General features: G+C 46.1%; 1 protein-coding gene across 1 annotated transcript in view; it reads right to left on the bottom strand.

Annotated features, from left to right (window-relative positions):
- Positions 1 to 24,987, bottom strand: part of MED13L (mediator complex subunit 13 like) — a gene marked incomplete at its 5' end in the record, with an annotated part of 372,787 nt that overhangs the window by 187,717 nt on the left and 160,083 nt on the right. Inside the window, one exon of the mRNA XM_025192712.1 lies at positions 20,262 to 20,346. Coding sequence (XP_025048497.1) covers positions 20,262 to 20,346 — 85 coding nt within the window. The remainder of the gene's footprint in view (positions 1 to 20,261; positions 20,347 to 24,987) is intronic.

The following is a 24,987-nucleotide window of genomic DNA, read 5'->3' as shown; positions in this document are numbered from 1 at the left end:
GAGGGGGAGCTGGGCCAGGCTGAGCTTGGGGCAGGTAGCAGAAGTACTGGGAGTGGAAGCTACATCGAATTTTGGGGTGACTGTAGCCCCCCATAGTCCCCCTTCCCAGTGCCACCACCACTGCCACCCACTCCAAGCACAGCCCTGGCCCAACCCCCATGCCGGGAAGAGCTCCCTTCCACTCCCGCCACTCCCGCATCCCCCGGATGAGCTGCTCAGGGCTCTGTCCCATGCCCCGCCCCACCCCGGCTGTGCAGTGCCTGCTCCCTGCCCCAGCCCCACCCCCTCCATCACTGCAGGGGCCTCATTGAATGAGTTTTAGTTAAAGCGCCCCCACTGCCAATTTTTAGCATGGGGATGTTGATACACATGACGCTGGAGTCTGCTGAAGTACATTAATTAATTGAGTGTGCTCCAAAATGTAATTACAGTGTATCGGAGCAGCCTCAATATACATGTAAAGGCACCCAGTGAATTTAGGTAGCATCATATATAATTAAGAGAAGGCAGCAGTTGTAGGCCAGGTACCTACTTTTAAACAACTGCATGATCTATACTTCAGAAACTTTTCTAGTGCACACAAATAAGAGTGGGAGTCAGGCAACCTGGGTTTTATTCCAATCCCTACTTCAAACCTAGTGTATATGACCTTTTCAGGGATTTCCAAAGCTAAGGGTCCTAGTTGAAGAAGATACCACTAACAGCTCAGTCTCTCTTAAATCAAAGAAAAAATACAGTTTACAAGCAGAGGTAAATTTCACAAATTGACAGGTATCAAGTCCATTGCAAAACTTTAAACTGAATTTGGAAACTAAACCAGTGAAAACAACAAACCACTGTTGTCAGGCTTGAAGTAAAAACAAACAAACAAAAAACCCCACTTAAAATAATTTTCTAGTATAGCTATACCGGCAAAGCCCTCTTAGTGCAGCTGTGCTTATAATGGCAAAAGAGTTGTTATACAATTTACATCCGTTTCCCAAGTTACATAAACTGTACATTAGAAAGCACTTGTACATCAACACAACCATCAGGGCTTTAATAGTATAGAAAACTGTTGAAAGAAAAAAAAATTCACAACCATAAGAAAAAGCACAACCATACCCTTAAATCAACTGTACTACTAAATGTTTTTTATTATAGATTTTGCTTTAGCAAGTGAACCACCACCTAGTGCTTTCAGAGATTATCTAAAATCTAGCCCTAAGCAAAATATACTGCAGTCCTTTAAATGTAATGGTTACAAAGTCATGAATCACAGTAGAAAGAGGCACAGTTTCATGAAATGGCCAAAGATAGATGACAAAGAAAGATATCTTGATTATTGTTGCCATATAATCATCTACCAGCAGCTGGTAAACTTCAGTAACAAAGAGTGGGCACTCATCAGTAAATCAATCAAGTAAAACAAGGATGCAGAGCTGGTACTCTGAACATACAGATCATATCTCCATTTTTGGTTGAGCTGCAATTTATCTTAAACAGTGCAACTGTTGGAACCTATCCATAATGTTCTTTTATTTTTTATTAACTGATTTTTATTCCATTTGTTATTACTTTTTTAGATAAAGGTGACAAAAACTGAACACAATGGATGTGTCCACACATGCAAGCATGTGCACGCGCAGAAGCTCAAACAGCAGCAGCACAAATTTGTACCAGAGATTTGTGCCTCAGCACACATGCCTGAACATTCACTTTGGTGCAGGGCAAAATGTGCCATTTGGGGCAAACTGACCCTGCCCAGTTCCTCCTGGATCTTCAGCCAGGGGGAGGTGGAGGCTGGCTCCAGCAGTATAAAACTGCCCTGATGTGCAGCTCAGGGCTACTTGCCCTCAGGAGCTTCTGAGGACAACCCCAGTCTCCTGCCCCTTCTGTGGGCAGAGGGAGACCCTGGCACACATGACCCTCGAATGCACCAGCCTGCAGCCCCTCCACCTCCAGAGTCTCCTTTTGGATTCTGGTTGAATTTCACCCCCCACCTTTTTGTTTTTGGTCACCCCATCCACGGCCCCACCAAGTCCTGGGACCTCCTGGTCAACCTCCTCCTGCCCCTGGCCAAGTGGGCCCTGTATCTGACCAGAAAGGAGGCGCTGGCCAGGAAGGTGCCCAGAGACTGTGGGGCTACTTTCCTCTCACTTGTCTGTGCACATCTCCAGGCACAGCACCAGTGGGCAGTGTCCACTAGCTCCTTGGATGCCTTAAAGGACCAGTGGGTGCAGCCCAGGGGGCTCTGCTCGGTGTCCCCCTCAGGCGCACTTATTTTCACATTTTGACCCTTTGACCCACACGACACACTTATTCTGTTTTTTTCATTAGTTGTCCCAAAGTATTTTGTTGTAACATTCACCCACTCACCTCCATAAAATAGGGGCTACTCGTTAGCCAGATGAGCCTTAGGGCCATGCTATTTTGAATGTTACAAATAGACATGAGCTTCTGAGCCTGGCCCGTTAGTATCTGGGCACACTAGTCCCTTGTGCCAGCTGGACTGCTGAAGCAGCCTTAACCTAGAGTGGCCCCTATACTCTCTACCCACTGCAGCAGTCTGGCAGTGGGGGCTACTGCCTGGCTGTGACCTACTGCCATCTGTGACAGCATCTGCCCCCTTGGACCTGCGGCCCCATGACTGCATGCCTACGAGACCCAGATAGGGACCACAAGGCTCCCTGGGCTGTGATACAGGCACTGCAGAAGAGCCTCCTGCACCTCTGGGCCAGCTGCCAGGGGGCCGTCGCTGTACAGCTGGCCTTCAGGCAGCACTGCGCTCTCATGTCTTCGGGTGTCCCTGCTCTGCCATCTGGGCAGCTATCGTCCAGATGAGCTCCTTGCGGTGGTCCGTTCTGAACTGTTGAAGTGCGTCTTCCTGGTCCCAAATGGCCAGGAGGTCAGCCACCTCATCTGTCCTCCAGCTGGGTCCCCAGTGCTGGCCCTGGGCAGGCTTCTCTACCCAGGTCCTGCCACTTGCCTCACCAGCAGAGATCCTGGTGTTCCCCATTTAAGAACTGCAGCTTCTTTGATAATTCCCCTCCCCCCACCCCAATTCTCTCATTAAAATACCCAAAATACATGTTCTTCCATGATTAAAATGAAATGCCACTATATAGAGAGAGATCAGTTCAACAATGCTTTATTGATATATTTACAAGTTTAAAGCAATTTGGAAGCCTACCAGTGCCTCGGTCATCATAATACAATTAATTCTAAATATCTATGTGCTCTGGCATTTGATTTTGGTTTTTGTTTTTTTTTATCATAGAAAAATCAGAGCTGTGTCTGCCCCCTTCACTCACCAGGATGTGGGGTGCTGAGCAGTACTTATATGCTGGTGCCCTTCCCCAGCCCATGCCCCTCACTCCCAACCCACAGTCCCACCATTGCCCCTCACTCCTGGCCTGCAGCCCCCGCCTGCCCCCACTAGCTCCCTCCTGGCAGCAGCTCCATCCCAGCCCCAGGACATGAATGAGGCAGCAGGATATGAGGGCACACAAGTGGGCCAGGCCTGCACTGTATCCCACGTACAACCCCACGTCTCATGCAGCTGCGTGCCATAAGCACACCCATGGCCACTACTGCTACTACTGCTGGGGGTGGGGACCATCCTGAACAGTCCCCCCACCCCCACACATTCCCTCCCACCCATACATCCATACTTACAAGGAACAGAGCCTGGGTCCAATCCAACACTGCAGCCTTGTCCCACTTCTGTTTGTTCCAGCATGCTGAGGCACTGTGCTGGAGCAGAAGGGACATGGAGCAAGCATAGAGATGCTCTGGCCACATGCTAGAGCATCTCTCTGGAGGACCCAGCTGCTGGTTGCCTCCAGACATGCTCTAAGAGCATGCCCTGTGCCACTTTTTCCCAGGGTGGTTTGTTTTTTTTATACCAGGATTTCCCAGTATCAAAATTAGAGTCTGCATTGCAAATATGCACGAGAAACATTTTTTTGTTCCTAGTGTGCCTCTTGTGGCGTCTCAAACTGCTTTGAGATGCCCCAACAAGCATGTGCTTGCTCATCTGGATGCAGCCAATACATCAAATCAGAGAGCAATAATGATAAAGTCATGTTGTTATTAAATTTACAAAGTGGTTTTATTGTTCATTCTTATGCAATGCCATATACTTATTAGAAATCTCCAATAAATTTGAATGGGCAGCAACCAAAATATCACAGAGAACAGGCAATACGTCTGCAATTTTCTCAGCTACAATTGTTTTCATTCCAAAGGAATGTTAGACTGGGCAAAAGTGGCAGAAAATGTTTCATAACCCTCAAGTCTGACTGTGACATAAATTAAAACCGTAGTTTTCAACCTATGGCTTGCAAACAATATGTTGCTTTGAAGAACCTTCCCAGGCTGCTTATAGTCACAAAAAATAAACTGAAATTGAGGTTTACAGGAAGAGCAAAGTGATGTTGATGCAGCTCATACTGGCTTAGTAATGTTGCCCAGGGACCCAGTAAAGGCCGGGGGGGGGGGGGGGGGGGGGCCACAAAAATTACAGTATTCCCAGGAATGCTCTTACAGTAACTGTGGATGGTCGCCCTAATGTTACTATGCAGTCAGTTATGAGAAAACACAAGATGGCTGTGGCAGCTCAATGCCAACTAAGGGTTCCTGTGCACAAAGGACATTTCTAGCTGTACTATTAAAGGAAATCTGATGTCCACTTCCTGCTACTTCAAAATGCAAAGGAATTTAATGCAAAACTCTAAAATTCTTGGTTCAGATATGATACCTTTTATTAGGCCAAATAAGAAGTTACAAAAAATATTATCTTTCTTTGCGATTTCTTAGTTGCTGTAATAAAAGGTATCATCTCACTGACACAGCTACCAAATACATCCCTGAAACAAGGAATTTAATAGAAGTGAAGACCAGAACCTGTGTATCAGAGATTTTTGTCCATTAGCAAACAGCCGTTTTAAATGATGTTTAGTATAGAGGCTTAACTTGGGGAGCACTGACATTTTTTAAACTTCTCCATTCTTTAATAAAATGAAGAGTTTTAATTTTAATTTTTACTCTTGTTTTTTTCTGATAGGATTATAAAAAAAGAGAAGTTCTGGACATCTTTAATTTTTTCAGTGTTACTTATTTTTAGTATTACTTAACAGAAACTTTCCAGGTTTATTTCTATTACAAAGTTTTCAGAACACGTTTTTGCCCCTGGCCAAAATTCAGAATAGACTTTTGCCTGGGTTTTTTTTTTTTTTTAAACAGTTGATTTATAAAATCATAGGAAAAGGGGGTCTAACATGATAAACTATTTAGTAAGATAGAATGGAGAGGTTGTTCTGAAGACCTGTTACCTTTTATCATGCCAAAGACCCATATCTTAAAGATTCCCTAAGTAAGAATTGACACAGTAGATCATTATGGCCTTGAAAGAACTGCTGTGTGTCAACAAGATGTATTTTAAAGACTGTTAAGGGAAATATAGACTCTAGAGAAGTCATTATAGTCTCAACTGAACAAAATGATTCCATTGATTCTGTCATTTGCTTCAAATTAAGATAGTCTTTTTAAAACAATTTCTTAAACAAAAGCTTGAAAAAGTTATAGTACACAAAAATCTTCACTAGAAAGAAGATTTAAAAACCAGGAAGTCAGTTTAGCTTTTTAGATAACTAATTTAGTTGCATCAGATTCACTTTTATTAGTAACTGTTTAGGATTGTGAATCCAAAAAAAAGCTGACAAAGCCGGTAGGGAAATACATAGCGCCTGAGCGAGGGACTAACAATAGAAAGATGGGGGTGAGGAGGGGAACGCAACTAGGTTACAGGAGATACAATGTTAGCCAACTAAGCCCGGGGGGAAAGGGGAAGGGGAGGGAGGGGGTTCACGACGCTGAGAGAAAAAGTAGATACACACAAACCTGTTACAATGGTCCGCAATGGTGGAAGAAGTGGTTGAAAGAAAAAGTGTCTCAGTCCATATAGAGTCTCATCGCGGGGGTCCTCTTCAGGTGGAGCAGGGCTGCCCATTGTTGAAGAGTCCTCTCGAAGCGAAGGTCCATCTGGTGCCGGGGGGGGGGGGGGCGCCACGGGCGCGTTCAGTTGGCCCCCTTTGGGTCCGGTGGCGGTTCGTCTGGTGGGGTCAGTGTACTGGCGGTGGCCAGTGATGTGTTCCACGTAGATGTCACGGGACCAACGGATGGTGTCAGACACCATGAGGCAGCGCATCAGTTTGGCGTAGTGGCAGGAGACGTGGCAGGCACGCAGGACACTCTCGTTGCTAGGGTCCCAGGCTCCAAGCGCTCCCACGATGAGCGCATCGACCATCACGTCGTAGCTGCGGCCCCTCAGGAAGTCGGCCAGCGGGGTGTACTTCTCCCACTTGCGAGCCGCTGAGGAAGGTGGCCAAGTCACGTCCGGTCGGCTGCCTCCCGATCCTTTTGCAAGCGGTCTCCTTGAGGGCACTGGTGGCGATGGTACTTACCGTTTCGTCTGGGCAGGTCAGGAGGCGGAAGGCGTGGGTGACCACCGCCATGTCACAGAGGTCTCCCATGCGGGGAATGTTGGCACCTCCCTGCCGGTAGGGGATGTGCAGGACCTCGTTGCTGGCCCTTAGTGGCGTAGCCACTTCTTGAGCAGCCGCCGGATCTTTGCGTCCGCCTTCTTGAGGGGGGTCTTGGGGACCGCCGAGCTTCTCAGGACGAAAGCGACACAGGGGATGAGGAAGGTGTTCACCGTGTCTATCTTCTGCCAGGGGGCCAGCAGGGACGAGTTCAGCTTGTAGGCATCCTGCACGACCCCGTTGATGGTCTCCTCCAGCGTCTGCTTGGCCCGGTGGCCGGTCCCAGGTGGGAGTAGGCCTCACCGTCATGCAGGCGCCTCATCGCCTGGCCCTGGATAGCGAAGGTGGAGTCCAGGACGCAGCTCTTCTGCCTCCCGTCGATGTGCAGAGAGGTGCACTTGGCGACGCTGAAGTGGAGACCCATCCACCTGGCCACCTCGGACGTCACATCCAGCATCTGCTGCAGCTGGGTGGCGTCAGGGGCGAGGAGAACGAGGTCGTTGACGTAGGCCAGGACACTCAACTTCTGGCTGTAGAGGTCGAGCCTGCCGGGGCTGCCTGCCAAGGCTCGAAGGAGCGGTTCCATGGCCAGGTTGAAGATGATGGGGCTGAGGGGGCAGCCCTGCCTCACCTCCGACCGGATGGGGATCTCCGTGGTCTCCCTGTCAGTGGCACGGACGGTCGTGGTGCAGCCCTGGTAGAGCTCTTTGTCTCTTAGTCTCAAAACAATAAAGAGTTTATATATATATTTATCACATTTGCTGTGATCTACAGTTAAAACAGAAACAGTGGAAAATGGAATACAAAGTTTTATATCTGAAATCCCTATTTCTAGATTGTGTGAATTTAATCCATGTCTTAAGGCACTGTGACTACTGCAGAGATGGCAAACTCATCTTGTGCCCCAGGCCAGATCTGGACCCCGGGCTCCTTGTGGGTTGGATGCAGCACAGGGTACACAGCAGAGGCAGCAGCTCCAGCTCTGACCCAGGGCATGCTGCGGTGATGGAGCAGCCCTGGCTCCCATTGTGTGCTGGGGGCCAGAGGAAGAGCCAACATGTGGCAGCTGGGGGGCCAGTGGCCAAAGAGATATGGCTATAAAAGTGAAGACAGGCAAAGCGGCTGGGGTGCAGCTGGACCTACATCAGCTAACACTCACCCTGCTGCCTCCAAGCACTATGTCTACAGGGGCTCAAGAATTGTGGCACAGGCCTCTCTCCTCAGTCACACCCCTCAACTTCCAGGGGCCCCTTGGGCTAGGGATGGAAGTTGCACATAAACCAACTTAAGTGATCGGAAACTGGCTTAAACCTGTAACAAAACAGAAGTTCAGTTCAGGTAAACTGCTTTCAAAATGGTCAAAACCGATTTAAGATAAACCTGGTTGGATCAGATTTAACTGACTTAGGTCAAACCGGTTTATGGAACTTCTGTCTCAGATCTCGTCCTGGTTCCAGTTAACTCACAGTCCCCCAGCATACCAGGATGCTTTGCAGCCCTGGGCTATGCTGTCTGCTAGAGGGGAGCAGAGACTGCCTCACTCCTATGCTCCTTAAACTGCTTCCTGCCCGTGTCCATCAACCCATAGGGACAGGGAGGGACAGGGGAACAGACCCCCAGGCCTCCCTAGCCAGGATCTACATGTCATGTGGGGGACAGGAAAGCCCCTGTGGTGGGGGCTTTTTGACCCTTGGTAGCCCTCTCCTCTCCCCCTTCCCAGTTGCTGATTACTTCAGCTGCTGCCCCGGGAGGGGCTGGGTGCCTGCCCGTGCAGCCCAGCATGGGCACACCAGGGAGCCCCTGCCTTGGGGCGGGGGGGTAGAGGGTCTTCTCACTGCAGCCCAGAGTCCCCCAGCCTCGGGCAGCCCCAGGGAGCTGAGGCGAATTCTTCCTCTCCCGGAGCCCCAGAGCTGTTTGTCTTAGCTACTCGGAGTCTCAGGGATAGCCCGGGGCAGCCTTAGGAAGCAGTGGGAAATTCTTCTGTTTCTTCACAGCTGATTTTGCCCGAGTCGTTGCGAGTCTGAAGCAAAACTTTCTGCAGGGGAATGGAAGAATTTTCCTCTGCTCTCTGAAGCTGCCCCAGGCTATCACTGAGACTTGCGGCAGCTAAGGCAAGCAGATCTTGGACTTGGGAGGAGAAGAATTCCCTTCAGCTACCTGGGGGACCCTGGGCTGGGGTAGAGGGAAGCCCACCAAAGCAGAGGCTCTCCCGTGCCCCCATGCTGGGCTGCCTGGGGAGGCACCTGGTCAGGAGGATGCCTCCTCCCCTGTGGCAGTGGCTAAAGCAATCAGCAGCTGAGAAGGGTGCAGGGGGCGGGGATTCCCTCAGCTCTCCAGGGCTGCCTGGGCTGGGGAACCCAGGCTGGGGGAAACCTCCTGAGGGGGACGCTCCCCCAAAGTAGTCCAGCAACTGGATGGGGGAATCCTCAACCCCCTGTGGGGGGCAGCAGAGGGTTGGGGGCAGGTCCTGGGGAGACAAACAGGGACACTTGGCTGGACTGGCAATGGCCAGCAATCTGGGAGACATGCTCTAGTTCACCAGCCTACAGGCCTGGCTCAGTGCAGGCCTCCCTCTGCCTTTCTCAACTGAAAACTGAACATCGGTTCAGTTGGTTATTGGTTCAACCTACACAGCTTAAGAGGAAATTGCCTAGATTGAATCAATTCTCAGGCTTTTTGACCGTCTGTGTTTAGCCCTGTAGCCTGGCAGGACAGATAATCAGCTGCACAGGCCAGATGCAGCCTGTGGGCTATACATTTGATACCCTGGTCTAACGTACATGTACAATTCTCACATTATGGTATTATCTTTCAATCATTTAAAAAGAAGTATTCCTAACGTGTTTCTATCTCTGTCACTTACAGATCAAGGAACTCTCACCTGGCTCTTTGACACTGATATCTATATAACAACTGAAGCTGCATGCATACATACCCACTATCCAAAAAAAGGAATGCAAATGAGTGTCTCATAAAATCTACTATACAGACAATACATAACACAATTTAAAACGATAAAAGGTTTGTTTTAACCAATTCTTTTTCAGGTGAACTTCAATATTCTGCAATACCACATACCAGAAAAATTACTTTAACAATAAACAATAAGGGAGACAAAATGGAATGACTATATTCAGCATGAATTTTCAACACAAAAAGCTTAGTCTCCATAGTAAAATTACTTTTGATAAATTACTGCAGTGACTAATTCTATGTATACCAATAAATGCAGCTGTTGGAAGATAGATTGATACATCTCCCTTGCTTCAGTTACACTGAGAAACACCTCAAGGTGGTAAACGAGGTTCCTTTTTAATTAAACATCTCCTTGTGAATTTTTAAAATAGAAGTGCAAACGATAAATCATCTTTTCAAATTCACTGACACAAGAAACTAAGAAAAAAGCTTCACAACATACAAACACATTCAAGAGTGCTTTTTTGTTAATATCATTTTTGATAGATTTGTTTGGATTTTACACTGGAACCCACTTGAAATGTCTGAATTAATAAAATCAAATCTGGCTACCCTACACAGAAGTATATAACAGCATGACAGGTAGCTGTTGGTAATATTCAAAGAATTCTTAGCACAAAATTAAGTAACTGAAAAGTTAAAGCCATTCATACCATAAATAAGTGGTCCTCAACTTTCACTGGTCCATGGGCAACAATACTGAGCAAGTAATGTGTTATGGGTGGGCACACACTTTGCTCTCACTTGTAACTTTAATTCTCTGTGGCTGCTTGCAATGTAGGAGGTTTTTATGGACAATGTGCCTGAAAGCTATGAATTTGAAACTTCTGCCATAAACTTTCTACTCCTGCATCCAGAACACACAATCTTGCTGTCAGAACTATATTACATGACAACAAACCATGTGGATTTTGACCCAGAAGGGATACCCCCTTTGAATAAATCCTTTTCCTCAAACTCCCCAACAGCAGGCCAGAATAGATGACTCCTTCTCTTCATTCCTGAGTTCACAGAGTTCTGAAAAAAAAAGTTATATGCTCTCTTCTTTACTGTAACAAGCTCCAGTTTTGGCTTAAAAGCACATTACTAGGAATATGTAAGAGTAGGCACAAGTTTACATTTGTACTAAAGCAGGGGCTCCCAAACTGTGGTATGTGCACCTCTGGGGGCACGCAACATCTCTGGCAGGTATGCAGGAGAAATTGTGTAATGATGGATGGAATTTTAATCATAATAATAATTGTCATTTAAGGGGTTAAACTATTAAACCTATGCTGGGAGGGGTACGCGGGCAGCTGGTAAGTCTGGAAGTGGGTACACAATAAGAAGCAACTTGGGACCTTCTGTACTAAAGGATACAAAAGAAAAACTAGTGGAAGTTTTAGGAAAACAAAAATTTGGCTGTGTTCTGAGGAAATTAGATATTTCATGTGTTTCATTAGCTAATCACTGGGCATAAGTATTCAGTTCTGATACATAATGCTACTATATTAAGAAAATCTCCAACCCAGCAATGGCCCCTTTTGCAAAGAAAAGGATCTACCTCTAAGCCAGCTGGGCATTTTACAAGATGTTTGTTGCAACTCTTACTCTTTGTGAAACTGACTCAAATGCTCCACTCCTGAATGGATTTAAGAGCTGAAAAAGAACAGGATCTTCAATGTTTTTGGCCACTACTTTCATGAAGAGCCCGTACTCCTGAGTCAGCTGAAAAGTTCCATAAAAAACAGGAACCTTGATAGCAATTCTTTTGAATTGCTGGTCATCATGGAACTGATTCAGAAGTCTCTCTCCTGAAGCAGCAACATAGGAGGGGCTCATGGACAGGTCTGCAAGCCATGGATTTAGGACTCTTGCCATGAAACCTTCCACTCCACTGCCCAGAATACACAACCTCACTACCAGAAACATACCTATGAATCTGTCAAGTGGTATGGTTGTGTCGGGGGTGCCTGTGGGCAGGTGTGGGATTTGTGGTGCACAGCCCCCATCGCCAGATGATCAGCAACAACAGTCAGTGGGTCATTGGGGTGCTCATGGCCGCAGCAGGCAGAGCCACCAGTGGAGCGCACCTTTGGCTGAGTCCCAGGGCCTGCATGTGCTGGCTTGGAGACAGCCCAGACCACTGGCATGCACCATCACACCAGACCAGGCTGGCTCCATGCCAGCACATGCAGATCACAGCACTGCAGATCGGAATCACGCACCATTTGGCAAGGCGGGCTCCATGCCTCCATCGGCAGCTTCCCGCTCGAGTGCTGGAAGCCCCACATTGAGGCAAGCAGAAGCCTGCCCAGACCAATGCTGTGTGGACTGGGACCCACACACCATCAAGCCAGGGAAGCTCTGTGCCTCTATGTGGGGTTTTCAGCGCGAACCTGCACATGGAGGCGAGCAGAAGCCTGCCCAACGCAATTGTGCATGACCCCATGCCTCCACATGCAGCTTCCCATGGACACCTCCCTTCTCCCTCAGCGCCCACCCACACCCCTCTGCCCTGATCCCCACCCACCCTGCTGGCTTTTTCCACAGCCCCCAACCCTCCCCCCCAGCCCTGGCAGTCACCCACACCTAGGTCCACCCCCGCCCCACAGGGACCCCCCAGCCCTGCTGGTGTCCCCTACCCCTGCCAGAGAGGGCCTCCACCTGGCCCCCAGCCATCTGCAAGCCCCACTTAACTTAAAGGCTCTAGGAGGGAAAGTGAGCCTAAGCTAGGGGTGGGTAATTATTTATATGCCCCACCCACTGGTTGCCATCTTGTGACCAGAAGTCCCATCATCTAACCCCTGACCTTTGCCACCAGAAGTCCCTCATCTTGCCCCCAGAAGTACTCCTTTTAGAAAGGGGCTTTCCTGCCTTAGAACCAATACTAAACTAAAAATCAAACATCTACAACATTAATTTGTTTTCAAAAAATATTTTTGTTCCGATTTATATGCGTTTGTGTAGTGTACACAGAGGTGATTTACTATAGCTTAAAATGAAGTCTTACTCTTGTATATTGTGGGGGATGGAGGGCATGGGTAGTGGGTATAGGCTTGTGGGGGATGGGGTGTGTGAGGGGGTGTGGGTATGGGGGCCCTGCATGTATGGCAGTGCAAGGAGAGGTGTGGGTGCATGTGTGTGGTGGGGTATGCATGTGGGACTCGCCCTATGAACACACACACCCACTGTCCCTCCCTCATTGCTCTTCCTCCCTCATTGCATGGACACAACCCCACCCCGCTCCTGGCCCCGGGGTACATAATCCTGCTGTCTGGCTATGCAGCTAAGAACCACATGGTGCAGGAGCGGCTGGCAGGGGGGAGGGGGAAACAGTGGCAGCGAGTGGGTGTGCAGGGCGCAGTGACAGCTGGGTGGGAGCACGGGGTCCACGCCAGTGTCCCAGAGCCAGTGCCAGCAGGGGCCAGAGCGGGGCGGCAGGAGTACAGGATCCAGGCCAGTAGGGGTCTATGGAGCCAGGCCAGGCTGCACCAGCAGGGAGAAGGGGGAGTCAGCCCGGTTCCAGAGCCCCTGCTGGCCCTGCCCCGCGCTCCTGCTGCCCCACTGTAGGCCCCGCCGGTACAGATCCTGAGACACTGCGTGGGCCCCATGTTGTTGCCAACCTCTCATTGTGCTCCACACACCTGCTCGCTGCCACTCTCCCCCCACCCCCCACCACTTCCAGGCAGCCAGGAGCATATAAATATTAATTTTCTAATGTTTTTTAGGGGCCAGATAGAATGGCCTGATGGGCCAAATCTGGTCTATGGACTGTATTTTGTCTATCCCTGACCTAAGCCAAGCCCTGGTTGACTCAGTCTCAGGCCCTGCCCCTTCCTGCTCTCCCTCCCCTTCGGGACAGGGCTTAGGGTTTGGCACCCTTTTTGCAACAAGCTCTTGCAGGCTGGAACTCTGCCAGCCTGCAGAAAGCTCTTTGTAGAAGTGGAAAATCCATGGGTATCTCTGTTAAAATGAAAAGTCTACTTTTTTCTCTGTTAAAAGGGAAAATCTGGGGTTTTTTCCCGTTTTTCCGTGTGAAACAGAAAACCCGGACCCCTGTTCATTTGAAATGAAGAACGCATTTCTTCTGTTAATTGACAAAATGGCATGACCCCAGAAAGTGTGAATTATAGTTATATGTACATTTGTTAACTTTCTTTCAAAGACTGTAAATTGGAGAAACCTGAAAACACATGAAAATCAGAATATAATTTTTTTGGTAGAAGTCATTTTGTAAAAATTGCTTAGCACTTGGAAACTAACAGATTTTTTTTTTTCCTACCAGGTAAAACTTGACCTTAAATTATGTGATGCAAATTTGGGATGGATTAACAGATCTTTTCATATAAAACACAGATGTTGAAGTTCCACTATAAGGAAGTTCCACAAAATATACCAAAACCTACATCAGACATCACAACATATAAATTATAAGGCATTATCTGCTTGAGCATCTCTTGTATAAAAATTAAAAAATGAACAGACAAAACAAGTTCCTTGTGCAAGCTACTCTTGCTCCAGGCATATTACCATCTCAGGTGCTATAAATTCTAGCTTGGCTGGCATTATTGGATATATTTTATGCGTGTGAATACAACCATAGCACTTTGCTGGATGGAACCAGTATAATTGAACTTTGAATAAATTATCTGTATTTGCCAGAAGGGGAAAAACATCTTCTCAGTTTCATTGTGCCAGCAAAATCTACAGCAATACTGAATCTCAATTGGAAGTCCGAAGTCAAAGGGGAGACAGAATGAGATGAAGGAAGATAAAAGTACAAGAAAAAGTCCTTAAATGCTAAGGCATTAAAAGATCAATTAAAACAGAAACAACTTTGAGAGCAAATTATTCAAAACTTAAAATAATAATATTAAAAAAGAGAAAGAAAAAAATATCAGTCCTCAGCAAGCTGTTAAAGATTCACTGAGATGCATCAGTGAACAGCTACTAACATTCTTAATATATACATTTTAATAAATGGAACAGAACAAATTAACCATCCATAGTCTGGCATATACACTAGAAAACTTCTGGGAGATCAGACAAAAAAGAAGAAACTGAAAAAAGAGTAAAGTCCTGCCTTCATTATTTTTTATAGACCGTTCCTGCTATCTTTATCATCAGTTAACACACGTTTAGTTGTATCAGGAGTCGTAAAACACAAAAGCCCTCTTGCTCTAGCAACCATTTTCAGCAGCATGCCAATTCAAGCTGCTCAGCAAGTCTAACTAAAATAATCATGAAAATGGCTGACAGAGCAGGAGAACTGTCTATACTAAGACGTAATATTGCCAACAGCTGTGCAACTAAACCAGTATTAGAAGTGATTATTTTTGTGAAACTTTAGTGTAGATGTGGCTTAAATGGATAACACCAATGCTATATCACAGAATCATAGAAAAGCAGAGTTGGAAGGAGTCTTTGCAGGTCATCTAATGTCCAAACCACTGTCTGATGCAGGATCCTCCCTATCCAACCATACTATACACATTGTTGTCTTAAGTTAGTACTGAACTATAAAAACAACCTTGTCACACAAGGTCGCACAGCACCCTAACCTGCCACAAGTAAAGCAGGGGAAAAACAGTGTTTAGTGTCCTGCTGCTGCAAGGCTTGTTAAAATATGCTTGAGAAATGCAAGCAAGGAAGAGGGCCAGACCTCAGCTACAGAGGAAGGCAAAGATCCCCTACAGTCTATCAATAGGACCATGGGGTAAAATTCCTGCCTGACCCCAAATATGGCAAATCACTCTGACCCTGAGTAGAGGGCCAGACCCTATAGTCAGGAGCCTCTGGATTTAGACACAACGGGAGCATCAGTACACCCAAGTCAAAATCCCCATGGACTAGAGCCAACACCCAAAGCTTCTGAGGAAAGTGAAAAAAAATCCTGACACATGTAGCAATAGGAAGGGGAAAAAAGCGCAGAAACATGGGAAACACCAGTAGCAGAACATAGGCATAGCTACACCTAAGATCATCCTTGACTAATGCTTATCCAACCTCTTGAATATTTCCAGTGGAAACATACTTTGCTGAAACTTCAAGCCATTGGTCCACATTCTGCTCTCTACAGCAGAGAGAAAAGGTGTTCTCGTTCTTCTTTATAGCAGTCCTTCAAATATTTAAATACTGCTATCACATGCCATCTTAATAGCCTTTCCACAAACTGAACACTTATATCCTTCAACCTCTCCTTGTATGATGTTCCTGCCAAGCCCTTTATCATTTCTGTCACCCAACTCTGAACCCTCTCTAACTTCTCCATGTTCGTTTTCAAACACAAAGCCCTAGACTGCACACAACACTGGATCGGGGTGAAAGCTGCAGGCCGAAACAACCCCATTCCAGTGCAGTGCAGGACAGGTGGCTTCAGCAATGTATCAGCAGGAGATGGCTTTCCCCCTGCCTGTACCAGGGCCAAGCAGCTGGAAACTGTGCCTGTGTCACTGCCACTTCCTCCAGCTCCACACTATCCACCTGTGGTGCTGGCCCAGCTTCCATCCAGCCCTCAAGAACTACACTAGGACTGGGTATCTGCAAACTGTGTCCACACTGCTGTTGCTCTTCCCTACTCTCCCAACTGTGGTCTAATGCACGATGGGTGGTTACAGTGGTGTGGCTCTTTACTGCCCAGCTCTGGCACAGGCAAAGCCTGCTGGCTCTGTGAGCTGGATCCAGTGATTCCACAAAAGCTGTTGCCAACCCCTGTTCTAGATGAGGCCTAACCAGTGCTGAGTAAAGAGGCACTACTACTTCCTGTGTCTTACACTTAATACTCCTATTGATACAGCTCAAAACTGAATTGGCTTACTGTGCAGCTGCATCACACTGGAGCATGAACGACTCATGCCCATGGCAGCTGGGGGGCCCAGCGATGGTGGGAACGTGGCGGTGGTGGCAGGAACATGGAGACAGTAAGCGGGGGAGCTCCCACAGATGCCACCAGCGCTGTCGGTGGTGGGAGAGGGGGCAAGTGCCGGCCAAAGATTGGTGACCACCTGCAGCTGCCACTGACAGGTCCCCCCAACATACCCTATTGCGCCTCACTCCCAACCCTTGTGCAGGAAGGGCCTTGCCCAGCCAGCAAGCAGCTTCTGGGCACGGTTGCTGCTGCCACTGCTGCAGTCACTGGGGGACCTGCTTGGCTTCCTGGCATCCTCCCCACTCCGGGCAGCACGTAGGGAAGCAGCGGGGGCAGGGGCAGCAGGGGAGCTGCAGCTGGGTGGGAACGCAGAGCATGGGGCTGGGGCTGGCAGTAGCACAGAGCCTGTGCCAAGGGGGGCAGTGGCGTGTGGAGCTTGGGTGGGCAGAGTGTAAGTGTGAGGGAGGATGGGGAGGTGTGGACTTTTATCTTCCCCCCCCAGTTCCCCCATGGCACATAGCCCCCACCACGGGTGGTAGCAGCCGCAGCAGTCAGAGACAATCAGGGCACTTGTGCCCGGAGCAGGCACTGCCGCCTGGCGGTGCATGGCTCCAGCCAGTGCTGCACGTTGCGATGAGGGACGCAGCCTGGCTAGGCTGCATCTTATCACCAGGGCTCCCTGCCTCACATGGGCAGTTCCCACACTCATGCACCACTCGAGGGAAGCTCCATACGCTGGAGCCAGTTGCTTGCACTACCCCCTGCCACACAGGTCCCAGGGCTTTGTTAGAAGTGGAGGGGAGCCCCAGCCCCTGCTTCCCTGTGGAGTCCCAGGGCCTGAGCAACAGGGAGCAGTGAAGGCAGCTGGCTCTAGTGCATGGAGCTTCCCGCCAGTGGCATGCAGGTGTGGGAACTGCGCATGATTGGCGGGGAGCCCTGGTGATGGAGGCAGCCCACCCCAGTTGTGCTCTTTGCCTCAGTGTGCAGCACCAGCTGGAGCCACGCACTGCTGGGCGCCAGTGCTGACACCAGGCACAAGCACCCCACCCGCTGCTACCAACCGCAGCAGGGGCTGAGCATGATAGGGTCCCCACACTCCCTCACACCCCACAAACGCCATGCACTCACACCCGCCCCTCACAACCACCCACGTGTACACACCACCCAACACACCCAGGCCCCCACACCCCACCGCACCTCCCCCAATCACACCCTCCCCACACAATATATAAGGCTAAGACTTTATTTCTGAGTTATTATGCAATCACCTCTATGTACAGTACGCAAATACAAATCATGACAAAAATATATTTTGTAATCAAATTAAAATATGTTATAGTAGGTGTTTGATTTTTAGTGTATGATTTGGCTTTTTTCTGGTTCTAAGATGGCAACCCCCTACTGAAAGGAGTATTTCCAGAGGGCAAGGGGAGGAACTTCTGGTAGCAAAGTTCAGGGGTTACGGGTGGGACTTCCGGTTCCAAGATGGTGACTGGGGGGGTGGAGCACCTGCAGGGGGGGGGGACTACTCATGCAGCCCTTGAAAGTTCACCAAACCCCGATAAGCAGCCCAGCACTCCAGCTGAAATAATTGCCTACCCCTGCTCTAAACTATCTTCATCGTCATACACGTCTGAAAACAACCTAGATTCAATCTTTCCTAGCTTTGCATGTGCTCACATTGAATTTAAGTGACAGAAAACATTAGGAAAAATGTTTAGCTGCAAACCAATAAGTACATTTATAAATCAACCCTTATTCTACATTTCTCCTTGGCCTCATTTTTTGTTCACTTGACCAGAACTTTTAAGATTGGGACTATTACCCTGTCTCCACTCCACAGGACCTAATTTGGGGAAAGTCTCAAGAATTAATCTGAATGTACCCAAGCAATGAAGCTTTATTTTGTGGTTCATCTCAGATTCAAATTACTGGCACTGGATGCATCTAATCGTGCCCCTATGGTACCCATTGTTACTGAGCCATCATTTAGTACTTTGTTTTGGAAGTACTAAATGACGGTGCAGTGATAGCCAGTACTGCGGCACACAGTTATTTTTAGCTGCTACATCACTGTAGCAACACATAATAGCGAGGGAGCGCATTGCTATGGTGACATAACAGTGGCATCACAGCTTTTACATCACATGTAGACACATGCACTATGTAGAAAATCTCTTGGACCTTTTATTCTGTGAAGACTTACACACAGGTAAACTTTTCTCACTCTTCAAATAAAACACATGCATAAAATGTTTGCAGGATCAAGGTATTTGTGGAGAAATATGGAAGGGGAAAGTCGTTTTAAAATAGACATGAGGTCACATGTTGCCAAAAATTTAGCTTTCCTACTGAAAAATAAGTGAGAGGAGTCTGTATTTTAACTCCCAAAGAAGTTTAAACAAGACAAATAAAAGCATTCTTTTGCACTGTTTACAAGTCAAATGACACAAAACAACACTGTGCAAGCTCATGAAAAATTGAGTAGAGACAAATAAAACTCTAGTCTATAATTGTTGTTCTGGGGGTGCAGGAAGGAAAGGTGAGCAAACAAATAGTATTAATCACATTCATTTCAGTTTAGTGGGAGGAATCATAGAAACCAAGGGTTTGCATGAAACCCACCAAGCAAGGAAAGAACATGTCCTTCTGCACTTCCACTTAGCATTTTTTCCTCCAACAAGAAAGGTAGCAGAAAAACAGATGTCAAATGGATATTTCAGTCTGACTGCAGCTCTTGCCAGGGCAGAACTCTCTGGAGAAGGGAAAGAAGCTGCAAGGGGACAGGCAACCAGAAACAAAAACAAACTGCTCGTTCGTGCTACCAAAGTATTGCTAGCAGCAGTAAAAGTTCACTCTAGCAATAATAAAGACAGAGCTGCAGTTGCCACTAAATGTTTTCTTCTCCGTAAACTGCTTGCTATTGTATATATTAGATGTGTATTTAGAGATTCCTCTGAAACAAAATAAAGATGAAAATAATGACAATAAGGACAATTACCTTTACCGTGGGAGCAAAGGCATGGCGACAAATGCAAATGTAGGTATAAAAATAATAATACATCCCTTTCAGAAAAGAAATAAAAATCAAGCAGTTCAACGCACTGAGGGAGACTGAATAACGTACACCCCAAAATCCTGAAAGAACTGACACATGAAATCAAAGGTCTGGTAGTAAGTACTTTTAATAAATCTAACAAGTCAGATGTGGTACTAGATGACCAGAGAATAGCAAATATAGTACCAATACTAAGGAGGGGGGCATAAAATGATCCTTGCTAATAGAGAATGGTTCATCTGAAATAGTTAGTACACAAGATTTAGAACAAATTTTGAAAGAAAAATAATTAAGGACGTGGAAATAAAGTGGTAAAATTGGATTAAATTTGACATCAGTTTATCAAATATAAATGATGTCAGAATAGCCTCATGTCAAGTTGATATTTATGTGACAAATTTTCTAGATTGTGTTTGAATCAAGATAACTGATTTTCCAATCTTTCTGCACCTCAGCAAAGCATTTGATACAGTGCTACCTGTGAAATTATTAGTTAAAACAAAGCTGGGAATTACTAAAAGAACTGAAAATGTAAGTAACCAGTGGCAGCTAAATGGGAGCTGATAAATGGTTGCTTTAAAAAAGGGAGGAACTGGTCCTGAATGACATTACTAATGGAGTTCTCCTCAAGGACAGAACTCAGGACCAAAGTTATTTAATGATTTCATTAACCTTTTTTACATAAAAATTTAGGTGCATGCTTATTAAACTGCTAACAGCCAAAAACTGGGAGCCCTTGTCAATACAGAGGATAATTATTTTTGTGAATTCTTTAAAGTGGTTCTTAAACATCATAAATATAGAAGTTCAAGTATTAAAATGAAGCACTGGAACAGAAGAGAGTTTCTCTTACCTTTCCAACAGGTTGTGAATGGCTTTGAAGAGCAGAGTCCTACACTCATATGAAAGCCCATTCTCCCACAGTCCTTCCTCCACCACTGCAAAAATATGCAAAATGTCAGTCAACATGTTCAGAAGGGGGAGGTTTAAACAACAAAAATAAACATATCTGCAACAGTTGATTTTTAAAGTATAGTTCATCATTCAAATATCTTCATTATCATACCCGTCTGAAAATAACCTAAATTCAATACTCCCTAGCTATGCATGTATTTGCTTTGAATTTAAATGACAGAAAATGTTAGGGAAAAGTGTATAGCTGCAAACCAGTAAGTACATTCATAAATAATTAATATCATGCTATGACTCAGAAATGAAGTAGCTTCCCCCCCATTTTGGGGTTTCATCTTGGCATCATCTTCTCACACCTCTTCTCCAGCATGCCTATGTGCGTTCATAAACTTGTTTACACGGTGAAATAAGTAAGTTACAGAACCTCTCTTCGTTACACTGCAATTGGAGATGTAACACAGCCACTTACAGCAGGGAAGCTGTGACAGCACAGACTTGAGTATGGGCTAGCCACCTAAGGGTCCTGAGTGACCTTATCTATAGGGTGACCATATTTTTTTTAAGGAAATACAGGAAACTGCACCCTCCCTCCCTCCACCAATCCCTGCCCCAGGCAGGAGGAGTTGTGCCCAGCCCAGCCTGCCAGCTGCCTTCAGCTGCTGCTCAGGAGGGTGCCAAAGGGCACTATAATACAAGTTCATCCCAGGCACCCCACACCCACCCACCCAACTAACCACACACATGTACGCACAAAAAGCCCACACTCACAGCAGTGCTCTGGACCCTGGACGATCCCAGCTCCAGGCAGGAGAGGTATCCAGCCCAACCCCCACCCCACCCCAGCCATTGCTCAGGAGGAACCAGGCCAGGCAGTGCAGGTGGGATGGTGCCAATCCAGGTCCGTTTTCACCAACTGGTCGGGACAGCCTACAAAATCCAGGACTGTCCTGGCCAAACCAGGATTATGGTCACCCTACTTATATAGTACACATTGAAGCGCATGCTGCCCCTGCTTTCACTGCTGCTGAGACCTGTAGCAGCTAGATTAAAAAGAGCTCTCAGATGCCTACATGTACTGCAATAAAAGCTGGCTACTACAGAGTAAGAACTTATTCATTTAAGATCTGTCTGCTGATCAAACAGAAACATATTTTGCAGTCATGTTTTGATGTACAGGCAAATTTAAAGCGTACAGAATAAAAATTGAATGCCTAAGCCATTTTGAAAAGCCATACTGTAACCTCTGAACAACAGCAGGGTACATAACATACAGACTTTAACTAATGTGGTTTGCTGTGTACTCAGAATGTTTGAAGCAAAGCTTCTGAAGAGTTATTTCTGTACATAAAGTACCAATACTACCAGTTGCGTTTATGTCTAGCTCCAAAGTCTGAAATTCTAATGTTGATTTTATTTCCTCTATTCTTCAACCTCTATAATGCACTAAACATCAAAGGGATAGATAAGAATTCTGTAAAGGGAAAGACTAAGAGCCACTGACATCAATAAGAACAGAACACATTTTTAAATATCTGAATCCATGAAAGGTTTATTACTCAAAAAGCACAGCCTGTCGGTCCTTTCAGAGCATGAGTAAAGAAGGTAGTATCTGAAACCTCTCTTATCCAACAGTATAGTTAATTTCTCAGGAGAAAATGCAGGCAAGTGATTTATGGTCAAAATATATGCCACATGACTTCCGCTTCTCCCTCTGTAAAATCTATAGCTATGGACACTCAATCCTTAATGAAGAGCAAAGGCTTTGTAATTCTGAAGTCAATGACACACTACATGCAAAGTACTGTTAAAATTGTTATTTGTTAGATATAGCACCACAATGCCCTAAATATCACTTAAAAATAGAACTATGACACTTCACATTTTCTTAATATTGTCAGAACTGCTGTAAAAGCATAATTTAAATTATTGTGGTGCTGAAAGCAAGAGATAAAATTCAGTCTTTTCAAGTGTTGTCGTCTACACACAAAAAGCATAACATGTCCAAAGAATTAATACAAAGGACAGCAGTAGCTGATCCAGGATGCTGACAAGGGAAGGGTGGTGAAAATAGAGAACTCATTATGCATGCACAGTGAGGTCAGTGCACATGCATTCACTGGACAAGAGCAAAGCTCTAAGCAGCAAGGAGGGGGGAAGAGTGCAACCGCATCACCACATGCCCCCTGGATCTGCTCTTGAAACACAGTGAAAAATATTAGAAGATAAAACTTAATTTGCTGACTAATGCATTTTCTGTAAACGTCAATATGGTTGCTAAATTAGCATTAATGTTATGCAAATGTATAACAATAAAATAGTAAATAATTTCCATTTAAAGTAGATACTGAAGAATCAGAGAGGGAAAAAATACTTAACATATTTTGTTCCATAGAACACACCCCCAAATAATATGCACCTTGTTTTTAAAGAGAGAATAAAGAAAAAGATTTTTCCAGGGTTATGGCTGCAGACAACAGGGACGGACCCTAACCTTCATCTAACTCAATCTCCCTTTCCTGCTTAATAAAAATCCGAGCTACTCTTGAAGACTGGTCTCCTGGGTGAATCTATGTTTCTAAAAAGAACTAAAGCTTCTCCTAGGGTGTAAAATAGGAGGAGAGAAATCAGGAGCACCTAGCAGACAGCAACATAGCCCTAAGAAAGGTTAGCTTGATTAGTGGAACATCTAAACCATTAAACAGGTAAGATGATCATTAAGAGCTCTGGAGTAAAGATAAATGAACCATTATGTCAACTGACTCTCTCAGCTTCCTGACAGTAATGCAACAGCTTCTGCATTATGGAGTAGGAACCAAAGCAAGGTCAGAAAATCAGCTTCCCTCCTTAATATATGCACCCCAAATTTGGGGGGCTGATTTTGGAGAAAAGTATGTGTTGTATGCAAGAAAATATGGCAATTTCTTTTCTGAGACTTACTTCTTTTCCAGCTGCAGATACTTAGGCCATTTCTCCTTCTTGATAATACCAGACGCAATATTTGACACAAGGCAGCACCATGTGCAGATATGCTCTGAAGCAGAGATAACTAACACATGCACAGTGCCACAAAAATGCTTCCCAGCTTGGGAGCAAGTATGCACAGAATAGTACAGCATGTTTCATCATGGAACTGCCTTACATGGTACAAAAATCCCCTAATACAGTGGTTCTCAAACAGGGTGCCATGAGACCCTTTCAGGGGGGCCAAGTGTGCCTTGTACATAGCCAGATACCCTAAAGCAGACAGGAACCACTGCCCTTCTTGGTCTGACCCCCATCTTCCTCTTGGAAACAGACTCACAGAGCAGCTGCAATTGTTCCATTTGTTTCTGTTTCCAGGAGGAGTATGCGGGACCAGACTACAAAGGGTAACAACAAGAGTGGGCTTGCCCACATTAGGGCTATGGACAGACATTCAAAAAGCCTGAGCCTGAATTGATTAATTAATTCTTTGCAGGTCAGTCTAACCTGCCTAGGTTGAACCAGTTTGCAAGTGTACAGACATTCCCTCTGGAGTGAGGAAATGCAGGCACATGCCTGCAGTGGCTCAAGCTAGAAGCTGGATGAGGCTAAGAGTAGTCCTCCCTTCCCTTCCATAGTGCTGAGCTGAGTGGGGCTGTAGCCAAGCCCCGGGAGGACACTCTAATTAGGGAAAGGTTTAAACCCACACCCTGACTGCACAGTCCCAGGTTTTTGCCCGCTAGCTGCTCAAGGAGTGGGAGTGTTGCCAGACCCCAGCCCACTGCTAGCATTCTGAGGCAAAGTGGGGGTGTGGAGTGCATGCATCTGTTGATGATACTGAGCTTTTTAATCTCTCTCTCCTTGCTTCTTTATACTGTCTGCAACAAACCTGGCTTATGTGCACTGAACTTATGTTCTGTTACAGGTTTAAACCAGTTTCTGATCACTTAAATCAGTTTATGTATGTCTGTCCCTAGCCTAGGAGTGGAGAACCACTAAGGTAAGCTGGGCAAACACAACAGTGGGTCTCAAATGAGGCGCTTCCAAATGAAAATTTATGGAGAGCTGACCTGAATCTAAAGTTTTGAGAAAACTGCCCTAAAATTTCATCAAGCATTATAGCCCTTGCCCACCCTGATTCACCTTTTGCATCAAATTATCCCCAAACTTTATTGAAAAACTGAATTTCTGCTTCTTGATCAAGTTCTTAATGTCCCTCTTTCATCTGCACCCATTATATAAATGGATCCATGAAAAGGTAATCACAGATTTGCAAAAGAATTAGGTCTGACAGGAAACAGTGAAGGAACAGTCAGTCCCAGAAATAAGTCAGTCAGGTAGGACACACTGAATTCTTCCACAACCTGAAACAATGTGGTATAAGAAACAAGAAAAACTATAACGGAAGAAAAATGATTATGATAAAAAGGTGGCTTTGTCTTCCAGCCAACCTTTACATTTTAAGTACCCTTAATTTATTTTGCTGCATGGAGCACCTTCCTTCTCTGCTTAGGACAGGAGATCAAGTCCTTACTGCTTTATAAAGCTGTTGCTGCATCCCCAGCAGCTTTTCAATTTCTACTTATGTCTTTCAGACCCAGGTAGCAATTAGGAACCTACTAAGTAGGCTCACATCTTTTCTGGAATATATTTGGCTTTTGTTACTTAAGGTTTTAGTGGAGACCAGGCCCAGCAGCACTGGAAGA

This window comes from Alligator sinensis, unplaced genomic scaffold (assembly GCF_000455745.1).
Source record: "Alligator sinensis unplaced genomic scaffold, ASM45574v1 scaffold216_1, whole genome shotgun sequence".
NCBI lineage: Eukaryota > Metazoa > Chordata > Crocodylia > Alligatoridae > Alligator > Alligator sinensis.
The sequence above is the reverse complement of the archived record's forward strand: the minus strand, read 5'-3'. Positions and strand labels throughout refer to the sequence as shown.